Here is an 11,895-nt window from a genome sequence, read left to right as displayed (position 1 = left end):
CACCCCTTTATATCTTATTTTCTGCATTTGTGACTGATTTTGTTTGACAAAATCCATACAAATGCTCTCTGTGGCAGTTCTACCTGTACTGTGTGTGTTTGTGCAAGCATGTTTTTTTTTGCATTGCATGTGTGCACAAGAACCAGGCCTACAATTCTGTGTCAAAATTTTCAGATTTATGCTGGATTTATCAATATTTATTTTTTGACAAATAGAAATGGTAAAATTTTTTGCATTTCTCATTCACTTTCAATTGGGGTCATATTGCCCCCCAAGGACAGATTAATGAATTGTTCTTTTACATACCTTTAGAACCACCGAATCAAGCCCAGTTTTTTTGTGTATGTAAAGATAGATTATTTAGGAAAAGTCACAAAGTTTTATATCTCTGAGATGAAGGGAACCTTTTTTTAACTTATGAAATGTAATTTGGGGTCATATGACCCCAAGGACCAATTGAGGTTTAAACAGTTATAAGTCTTCAAGAAAAAAAACATGACTAACTAAAGGTAGAATGGTCTAATTTAAATCCAAACACTAAGATGAAAAGACTGATAAAAATGTAAACCATGTAATGCACTGTAAGTTACTTCTGCAAAATCCATAAATGTTTACTTATTTTTAAAGTTGTTCAGGAGTAATTGTTGGTTTTAGACAGCGTGTTATGATGAATGTTATAAAAATAGCTGAATAGACAAGGTAGATGCAAGCTGAGGCACTGGCAGTACTTGCACTTTTTTTGCTTAACTGTCTAATAAGTAAAAAATGTGTTTGGTGTAGTTGAGTTCCATAACAAACATTACTTATATTTGTTTAATGATTTTATATTGTTTTCATATGCTTGAGTAGAATAACCTCTTACCTGCTGCAAACATAGTGTGAATGTTGAGTTATATAATATTGAGTTAATTAGCCAACTGCCTGCATGCTAGAGGAAAGTGATCTCTCAGGAATAGGCACTTTTAATGAACTCCCTAAGGGATACAAGTAATAAACGTATGCTGGTAACAACATGATACGACTTGACAGTTAACGCTTTTAACATTTTGGGATCTACTGATTCTTTTTAAATTAAATGAGCCTTGCGCTACGAACAACTCCCCAATAAAGAGTTTCCCTGCTGAAAAATCCAGCTAAGACCAGCATAAGCTGGTGAGCTGGTTTTAGCTGGTCTCCCAGCTTGGTTTTAGCTGGTTTTGCTGGTGTAGGAAGCTGGTCTAGCTGTGTTTTGGTCACTTTTTAAGCTGGTCTAGCTGGACTTAGCTGGTCAGGCTGGAAGACCAGCTGGCCCACCAGCATGACCAACTTTGTCAGGCTGGGAGGACCAGCATAAACCAGCTAGTGCCATCTTAAACCAGCTAAAACCAGCTACCAGCTTATGCTGGTTTTAACTGGATTTCTCGGTAGGGTTCTATTTTAAGCGTTTAAATTGAGTTTCTGGGAGTGTCGTATATTTGGCCGCCATGGAATATAATAAACTATACCAGTTAAAAATACAAGCTTAACGTTCACCCCAGAAGAAACAAAGGCCGATGTACTAACAAAACGACTCTTGTGATGACAAGTCAAAAACAAACATGAAGCTTTAGTACAGTTGGCATGAGTTCATCCGCCAGAGGGTGCAGTGTAACTTGTGTGTTTCATTTACAGCTGCTCACAGTCAAACGCACAGACAGCGAGCATTGCAAGGTCGCCATTCAGTATGGCATATAGGGAACAAATGCACAAACAGACGGCCTCCGGTTTAGATTAAAGGTGAGTTACATGCATGCCTCTTTCATATGAGCTGTTCTGCTCATCTTTAAGTAGCGTAGTTGTGTCTGTTTCATTAGCTTCGTAAACAATGTCTGCGCCATTGCGTTTAATGCGATCATCATACAGCTCATGAAACACAGCACTCATTTAAAACTGCACACAGGAAAGGTAATGCTAGCACGATCTAATTATTGTAATTTTTATAAGCGGACTGCTTTGTTGGTAACCGATATTATTTTGCAGTTTCATTAATTCTTATTTAGTTCTGGTCAGGCACTTTTTTAGCTACCAAAAGACTTGATCAACATGCTCGAATGGTTTTTCTTGACAGTACATTTTGTTCTTTGTTTTTAAATTAAGAATGATTTTAAGTGTTTTCATGATCTTAAAAAGAGCATTAACGATATATAAATACATTTTCTGTAAGCAATCGGATTCTGTTAACGATATTTAAATGACTAACGGTTGAAGTACTCAGTTATACACGTTTTTACATTCAAATGACGACATCGTTTGATTAATTTAAAATACTGTGTGTAATATTTACATGATACAGTCGTTCATAATATAATTTGGTTGTAGAAGCTTTATTTATAATAAATCCCCCAAAACAAAATGGTTTCCACAACATGCACCGAACTTACATCTGTTTCATGGTTTTGTTTCTCAAATCTGTATTGCATCAGAGGGTGTTATAAAAGTTGAATTCCTCCTTCTATATAACACAACAGGAATAGAGTGAGATATCTGCTAGCATTTTATCCCTACATACATTTCATAAACATGTCTTGAGTCTGACCTACATGGGAGTCCTTAAAGACAGGCATTGTAACACACTGACTGACAGATGAATATTTGTTCTTTGATTATTTTTGGATATTTGCTTATTAATTTCAACAGTTTAATGCTGTGATTAAATCTGGCATTGGCTTTGTAGATTTTGACATGGTATAATCCTATGAAAATTACCATCTGTGAACAAAAGGCACTTGTAACTTAATACTAAATGCGTGTTGCAGACTAAATACGGCCAGGTTGTGAATTTCTTCTGCATGTTTGGTATCGATCAAAGTCTCCTGATGAGGTGTTTCCTCAAAGGCTGTGTGTGTGTTTTTTTTTTTGCAAGAGTTTGTAGGGTATGGGGAGGGTGACCCTCCCTTAACTCTGGGCTTAATAGATAAGATATCAGCATGCTGGGGCCAAGCCTTTATGATCATCCCCACCTCTTGCAGTTTCTTTAAAGGGGTCATAGTGTGAAAATCTGACCTTTTCCTTGTTTACATGCTATAATTGGGTCCCCAGGGTTTCTATCAACCTAAAAAATGTGAAAAAGATCAACCCAGTAACTTTGTTTGGGTAAGCCATTTTCTGCAATCATGTGAAAAATTAGGTTGTTCAGATTCCGCCTGTTTTGTGAATTACAATAATATTGCCACATAATCTGCACTATCCAACCACATGACTGCCATTTAGTGCAAAGAGAAAGAGAGAGAGAAAAAATAATTGACAGTACAATTGAGTTTCAATTACGACAAATCACCATCATAAACATGCTCGTGGTTTGCATGTCATCTGCTCATTTGCATTTTAAATGACACGCCAACAAATGCCACACTTTTGATCAGGCCTAGAAAGTGCCAATTTTAACATGCAATTAACAACAAATTATCCGTGGAGTATTTTGAATTTAACCTTCACATATGCACTCTGCACCAAATATTTATTTTACATCTTAATAAAAATCTCACTATGAACCCTTTTAATCAATAAATGCCAGCATAAATGCTGCTTTTGAAGTGTATGTGACATTGCCAAAACATTACATGCATACACAACATATTAACATTCTAAATATGGCATGTGTGTCCATGCGATAATATACCTCTCTGTATCATGTATTTCTATGTATTTCAGGTAGGCTGGCAGGATGGGGGAAGGACCTGCAGCCAGACCTTCGGCTGCTATTACGCCTGTGCAGCAGATGCTGGCATCTGGCACTGGGGCATTACTAACATCTCTTTTCGGTGAGTAAATACCCCTATATAGTGCCATATTTGAGGGGTTTCCATTTTGTGGTAGTGTCCCAAAATGAATGACATGGTGGTGCAACTTGTTTTACTAAATTATTAGTGATTCGCTGTCTCTATCTCTTGTGCTACAGTCACACCGTTGGATGTGGTGAAGATCAGACTTCAATCCCAGCAAGCTCCCCTCCATCAAGGTAAAAAACTCAGAAAGTTTCTTAACTTTTAAAAACAGACTGAATCTCAGCTGGCTAAAGAGTATAATTGCCCCTTATAGTCACAATAAATCAACATAAACATCAGTTTCATTCTTCCTGGAGTTAAATAGCAAAGTAGCTAAATATAATGTATTTTGTATTGAAAATTGAAATGTATTTTCTAAGAGAGAAGTTTTTATTTAAACTAGTTTACAACAAATGTATGAAACATCTTCAGCATTGTATGGCTCTGTTGTGTAGTATCAGCATTAAGGGGCGGTCGCACTACACATTACTTTCCATAGACTTCCATTCATAAGCATGCGAATGAGACTACAAGCTTGTAAGAAGATATTTTCGCATTTTTGCAAGTATGTGGAACTCTGACCTGCCAATTCGTATCATGTGGAGACATGTGACCAGTAGAAAACTGGTACGCCATGGCGTGACCTTCCTCTCTACTGAAAAGCATACATTGATGAAGTTCTCCCCACCCATTTTCTCAGCAAAGTCTGAAAGATATTCGTATGCTCAAAGTTTAGTGTGACTGCCCCTTTAAGGGTGTTGTGCGCCTACGGTACATTCACACGGGGCGAAAGCGTTAACGCTTGACGAAGGCGTGGCTGAAGCGTGGTCAACAGCCAATCACAGTGGCTGCAACACTGCTCCTGTCTTGCATTAACGTAATTGGCTGGTTCGCACAAGGTTATTTGCAATAAGCGATTGTATTGGCTGACACATGCGTTGGCGCTTGAAAAGTTGAGAAATGTTCAACTTCTGCCACGAGCGACCACAGTGATGCGACGTTGTCGAATCAACAATTCAGTTCGGCAACGCATGACGTGTCCCATCAAAAGTAAATGAGAAGCGTTAATGCTTTCACCCCATGTGAATGTACCGTTACTCTCTGCTGCTCCCTAACCGTGAGATTAAACTGAGGTTTAGGCCAAATCTGTGTCAAATGCCAGCACAGCTCAAGCTTCAGCTAATAACACACTGTAAACCTTTAACAACTAGGCTTTTTCTTGCACCTAAGCTTTGGTTTGCTTTTGCAATATATGGATTTATCTTTCTCTCTCATAGCCCTAGCAGGAGATTCAAGGCCCTGGACTGGGGTCATTCGGCCGTCTAAATGTGAGTATGTGCAAGCAGGCATTGTTCCTTTATCTGTGTGTTTACAATACAATAATCGCTTTACCTATGCTTACTCTAATAACCACATGCAAAATTCACCTTGATAAATTTTTTTATAAGACAACATTGATGTTGACACTTTACATAAATCTAATCTGTTTTCTATTTCAATCTTAAGGAATGTTTGCACCTTTGTGATTAATTTATAATTGTACATCACTTACCATATTGACTTGATGACACTATTATGACTTGAAATGATAATGGAAAAGGCAAATCAGCAGAATTCCTGTTAACAAACAAATGTGTTTCTGTATCAGGAGGACTTCTAATTCCAGATTGATAACAGAGCAATAAAACTGTTTATATTTCTTTTGAATCTTTCTTAAACTTTACACTGTAGTCTAGCAAATTAGTTGAAAAATATTTGCTTCAAAATGTGCATTAGTGCTGGCTGATAATTCGATAATGAGAATTTTCCCAGAAAAATGATGACGACAATTCGATGAGTGATCGATAGTTTTTGCTTAATGCTGCGCAGGCATTTTGCAGACTGCACTTCCAGATGCGTACGTGCCACGGTCTTGGTTTATAATCACATTGTTAGATTTTGAGTGGAGTAAGAAAAATTATCTTTTAAAATTTACAAAAAAGAGAAACAAACAAATGTGAATTAGGTTTCCATTAAGTTGTTTGAGCGAATAGCGGTGGTATTGGTAACCTATTCACTAACATTAAATGAGACAAGGCACGCTTGGAAAATGAAGAAAGGATTGCATGTAGTCACGATGGGGCAAGTTATTCACTTATTAGCTGTGCAGCTTGTAATTTGTGCACAGCATTTAGTTTGCCAAAGAAGGAATACAGCATTTTTGATGCAGGCAGTAGCAGCAAGGGCATTAAGATGACGTTGTAATATTGATTTTACTAGTAATATTCTATGTATTCTTCCTCAATTAATCACCTGTTTGGAAAGTATTTGTCATGTTCTGAATAAAAGGTATTTTAAAATCATAATTAATGCTGTGTTGTTTTTAACAACTCACTCTTGAGCAAAAATCTGGCTTTACATTTTACAGGAATAAAAATCTGTCATTTATTGTTGATCATTATCGATATCGACTGGTACGGAAAAAAAGTTGATAATTTTTCCACCATACCGCCCAGCCCTAATGTGCATTGTTGCAAATCAGTTTTACAAAATGATATTTATTATACCTTATATAATAATAAAAAAAGATCCAGAAATATGAAAACAACCTAACAGACAGGAAAAGACATGTGAAAAGTACTTGTGTGCAAATGTCTATTCAGTTTTGTAAATAGTTATAATTAAACAACATGACAGTGAAAAATTACATGAAACATTAACTTGAAAAATGAACTTGTGCCGGGTTTGTTTATCTTTGTTTTGTAGAAGGCTTTACCTTGAACCTGTCTTTCAGAATATCCAAAAATAGTAGGAAATCGGTTTGTTTGTGCCAAAGCTGGATTTGGTTTACTCTACACTGTAATAGCAGGGTTGGTGCCATGGCCACTTATATTTATAGAACCTCTTATCCAAGGCTTCGGTCCTAATGATCAGATCCTTTTAACTGAATAGAAAATGAATGAAACTAGAGTACAAACAACGTAAACAAATTGTGATTTGAGATTAAGTTATGTTAAAGTTAGGTTGTGTTTTGGTTGTTTTCTAGGGAAATGTTTTCTCTATTGTAACGGGCTGATGGATCACATCTATGTATGTCGGAATGTTTCGGCCTGCTCTAGTTGGTACAAAACCCCCACCCACTTCAGTGGGACTTTGGTAAGGATTTGTATACATGCATGCAGTTTCCCATTTGTGATTCCAAGTGTTTGCTATTACAATTTCTTGATGTTTTCATACTTTTGTATGTCAGGATGCATTTGTGAAGATCACACGCCATGAAGGTCTCAGGTCTCTGTGGAGCGGACTTCCCCCCACACTGTAAGTTCAGCTACGAAGTACCGAGGTTCAATACATTCTGACCTACATGTCTGTGCCAGATCTGTTTTATAGGACAGAACTGTAGCAAGTGCTGTCCGATCAAATCTAGTCATTTTAAATTTGTTCGTTTAGCAGACGCTTTCATTCAAAGCAGCTTACAAATAAGTAAGCATTTAACATTTAGTTTGAGCCAACAAAGCGTAGTCTACAAAACAATGTTTACAAGGAGTAGAAAAATTGAAGCTAGGGAAAGATGAATAGTTTATGTTCTTGTTTTGCAACTATGAAAGTTTGTGCAATCTGTTTAGTATTATAGCTATAACTTTGATGTAGATTTTATTTTATTTAAATTAAAGTAATGCTTCACCAAATAAGAAAATTCTCTGATCACTTTTAACAATTTACTCTATTTACTTTCCTTCTTGTCATCTCGGATGATCATTTTAAAATGACATAATTTCATCTCCTTAAGGGGCTTAACTTGCCAAAGCTCCAAGAAGCAAAGCCCTCCATCATTTAAATAATTCAAATGTCTCTAGTGGGTAAATGTATGCCTTTTGAAGCTAAATTATACAATTTTGAGTTAAATAATATTTTTGGACTTTTGTTTTTTTAAACAATATATGTTGCATATTCAAATATGTTGCCTAAATTCAAATATGCCGGCAGGTTGAATTTTATTGCTTCTTGCTTGTTTTGCTGACAAAACATGCATGTAACAACTAGTCAATGTATTAACCTAATGGAGTCATTTTAATTACTTTAATGATGGAAGGGTGGTGCTTTTTGGAGCATTGCCATATTCAACTCACAAAACTAAGTATATACACGCACCTAAAGGATTATTAGGAACACCTGTTCAATTTCTTATTAATGCAATTATCTAATCAACCAATCACATGGCATTTAGGGGTGTGGTCCTGGTCAAGACAACCTTCTAAACTCCAAACTGAATGTCAGAATAGGATAGAAAGGTGATTTAAGCAATTGTGAGCGTGGCATGGTTGTTGGTGCCAGATGGGCCGGTCTGAGTATTTCACAATCTGCTCAATTACTGGGATTTTCACGCACAACCATTTCTAGGGTTTACAAAGAATGGTGTGAAAAGGGAAAAACATACAGTATGTGGCAGTCCTCAGAATTTGGCGTAAACAGAATGAGAACATGGATTTATCATGCCTTGTTACCACTGTGCAGGCTGGTGGTGGTGTTATGGTGTGGGGGATGTTTTCTTGGGCACACTTTAGGTCCCGTAGTGCCAATTGGGCATCATAAAAATGCCACAGCCTACCTGAGCATTGTTTCTGACCATGTCCATCCCTTTATGACCACCATGTACCCATCCTCTGGCTACTTCCAGCAGGATAATGCACCATGTCACAAAGCTCAAATCATTTCAAATTGGTTTATTGAACATGACAATGAGTTCACTGTACTAAAATGGCCCCCACAGTCACCAGATCTCAACCCAATATAATAAACTGTAAAATGTTTTTACTGTAATTTCACGTTTTTTATGAATACTTATTAAAATGTATGTTTCATCTGTTTGTGAAGTGTGATGGCGGTTCCTGCCACAATCATTTACTTCACCTGTTACGACCAACTGAGAGACTTCCTGCGTTATGGCATGGGCTATCAGGGTGACCATATCCCTTTAATAGCAGGAGGGCTAGCCAGATGTGAGTAGACGCTCATCCTCATGTCTAAATCATACTGTGAGGTTCTGAAAGTATTTAACGCAAATGTTTTTCACTCTGTGGTGCTCAGTGGGAGCAGTGTCTGTGATCAGTCCTCTGGAGTTAGTCCGGACTAAGATGCAGTCTCGCAGGCTTCCCTACAGTGAGCTGGTGGTGTGTATCCGCTCAGCTGTAGCTCAGGATGGCTGTCTGTCTCTCTGGAGAGGTTGGGGACCAACTGTTTTGCGGGACGTGCCCTTTTCCGGTAAGCATTGTTGTTTAGACATTCTGATGATTTTATGGTACGTGTGTTTTACCCTGATGCAATATTTGAATTCTTTTTTGTGTTTTTTAAAACCAGCATTATATTGGTTTAACTATGAGCTGGTGAAGGCACAGCTGTGTGAGAAATACAGGGCACCACAGACCTCTTTCGCCATCAGTTTTACAGCAGGGGCCATATCGGGAACGGTGAGTGTCCTCTAAGGGGCCATTCACACACAACACTTTCTAGCAGTAAAAACAGCTAAATGGAGCTCATGTGTTTATAGGCGCATAAACTTTCATTCACTGATGCTAAAATGAGCACTTTATAGACTTGTCCATAGGTAAATATGCTTATCTCGCCCCCAAGATTCATCTGATTGGTCCATTTGTTTTAAACGTCGTATAGTGCAAAAACATATGTATGCCATGTTATGTTGTAATGCCTGTAAATAACAGAGAGAGACATTTGGGAATAAGTAAGTAAGGTCATAGTGAAAAGAAAGATGAAACCATGAGAGAGAGAGAGAGAGAGAGACTGTGGCACAGGTTAACAGTGAGAAATCTTATCTATTCTGTGTGATTAACAATAAGGTCATTTTAGGTGAGATCAAATGCTATACCGACTTCTGGCCATATTGGAAATAAAATTTATCTTTTGAACCGAAGGATTCAAGTTCAAGTTGTTTGTATATTATCAAAAACATAAGATTACATAGTAATGAGTCTTATAACTATATTACTAAATCTTTGTGCAATCCATAATTTTGGATTACTTTCTTGTGTTGTTTAAGACCTTAAATACACCATAAATGTCGGATCATTAAATTAATGATAAGTGTACTGTACTGACCTTCCTTATCTGAATATATTTTTGATACAGATCGCTGCAATTCTGACCTTGCCATTTGACGTTGTAAAAACACGCCGGCAAATCCAGCTCGGAGAACTGGAGGCTCGCGAAGGTATCACATCTAGAAGTTTGTATAGTGTTTCTTGCGTAGTAGTTAATTCATTGAAATTTAACCAGGGATGTAAAAAAAACCCTGTGAGGTCATTCCTTATTTAAGAACAACAAAGAACTGATTATGTAAGTTGTATTTAGTGATTACGTAACTGTCAGATATCACATTTCATGACATTTCGGATATTTTGCAGGAGTCTCTGTGAAGAAACCATCCTCTACATGGAACATAATGAAGAATATCTGGACAGACATGGGATACAGGGGATTGTTTGCAGGTAAAGTCTAAAAGTGAATTACACTGATGTCAGATAAGTTATGCAAGTTAACTATCCAAACCCAGATATACCTAACCATGTATTATTAAAACAACAACAATGCATTTCTAAGAATTTTTTTTTTTGCCCTTTTCAGGATTCCTTCCAAGAGTGATTAAAGTAGCTCCTGCCTGTGCAGTCATGATCAGCACTTATGAGTTCGGGAAGACTTTCTTTCAGAAGCGCAATTTGGATCAGGCAAGGTGTGGAGTCTGAGGTGGCCAAGAGGACCTGCAGTTTTCATTCTTCACTATTAAACACTAAACTCAGGACCAAACTAGGAAAGCAGGAGCTATACACTGAAAACGCTTCTGTTCTCCTGAGCAAAAGAGAGAGACTTCTCCTTTTCAACATGACTTTTGCAAACACTGATGACTTTATTCCAGCGTTGTTGGCTGATGTGCCTACACATTGGCATAAGGAATCATACGCTAGAAAATTTTAAGTGATACCTTGCATCTGAGTCCTAAGATGCAATGAATAATGCACAATGTTTCCCTGTGATGCCTTAAATGGGAATGAAACCAAAGCATGCTGGCAGGAAGACTACCTTCTGATAATTCCCACTAATGGCTACCAGTTGGTTTTGACATCCAGCTTGTATCTGCAGTGCATGACTTGAAGTCTCTCTTATTAAAGACACTGTGATGCCCTCTGCTGTTTATGTTTAAGAAACGTCAGACAGAATGGATGAAACACTGATTACAGAGCTTTAGGCTCTTCATGTACAGCAGGACTTGCTCTTTGGTCTAATAAAAGCAAGTCTGATTTTACTAAATCACAAAACTTTGCATGGGCACTGTATGCAAAAAAAAAACCTTGAGAATGTAATGCATCTTTTCAGGACAGGCAAGTTCTCGCTCATCTAACAATGTAAACATACCGTTGATCTGACATGATACACATTTTGACTAATAAAATAAATTTTTATTATAAAACCTCAGTTTAAGCTTAAACAAGGTGGTATACATCACTTATGTATTCAGTTACTATACCTAAAGCGTACTACGTAATTCAGTCATAGGATTTCATTTCAGAGTAAATGTGACAGTGTACATGAAAGAAAAATGGACATGCCCGAAACAGCACTTCAAGTAAATCAATAGGATCTTTGATTTTAGGGGTGCAGCAATGCCAGTTTAGTTTGAAAACTTTATAAACTTAAGTTTATTTGTTTTATATGTCATGGAATTGGTGTGAGAATTTGTTTTATAGATTCTTTGTTATTTTGTTAAAACACACTTGAATGTAAAGAATAAACATTTTAAAGACATCACTATGCATCCTATTCATTATTTTTTCCTTTTAAATTCAGTCTTATAAAATGTATATAAAACCGTTACACAAAATAGCCTTTAATATCAATGGCAGTCATACGAAAACAAACGAGAAAAATGCTTAACTGAAACAAAAGGGCTTTTCACACCTGAAATTGTTAACCCTGGGTTATTCTAAACCCAGGGTTAACGGAATCCTGGGTTATTTTTTTCATGTTTCACACTGTTCAAACTTAACCAGGGGTTAAGAGATAACCCTGGGTAGTCATAATTTGACGTTTCACACTGTGCATTCCTAATCCCTGGGTCAGGAGT

The 11,895-nt window shown here is 37.1% G+C and overlaps 1 protein-coding gene across 2 annotated transcripts; it reads left to right on the top strand.

The window, feature by feature from the left end:
* Nucleotides 1–1,600: 1,600 nt before the first annotated feature.
* Nucleotides 1,601–11,579, top strand: slc25a39 (solute carrier family 25 member 39). Of its 2 annotated transcripts, XM_065278544.2 has the most exons (12): nucleotides 1,601–1,755; nucleotides 3,670–3,779; nucleotides 3,917–3,976; nucleotides 5,060–5,110; nucleotides 6,808–6,917; nucleotides 7,012–7,079; nucleotides 8,637–8,761; nucleotides 8,850–9,023; nucleotides 9,120–9,229; nucleotides 9,906–9,987; nucleotides 10,181–10,264; nucleotides 10,401–11,579. In XM_065278544.2, the coding sequence occupies exons 2-12, from the start codon at nucleotides 3,683–3,685 to the stop codon at nucleotides 10,517–10,519; spliced, it is 1,080 nt and encodes a 359-aa protein (XP_065134616.1). In that variant the 5' UTR covers nucleotides 1,601–1,755; nucleotides 3,670–3,682; the 3' UTR covers nucleotides 10,520–11,579. The 2 variants fall into 2 exon arrangements, with proteins under 2 accessions (XP_065134616.1, XP_065134623.1); XM_065278551.2 differs by lacking the exon at nucleotides 5,060–5,110.
* Nucleotides 11,580–11,895: the final 316 nt, after the last annotated feature.

Source organism: Paramisgurnus dabryanus, chromosome 3 (assembly GCF_030506205.2).
Source record: "Paramisgurnus dabryanus chromosome 3, PD_genome_1.1, whole genome shotgun sequence".
Lineage (NCBI taxonomy): Eukaryota > Metazoa > Chordata > Actinopteri > Cypriniformes > Cobitidae > Paramisgurnus > Paramisgurnus dabryanus.
This window is presented reverse-complemented; position numbering and strand designations above follow the sequence as displayed.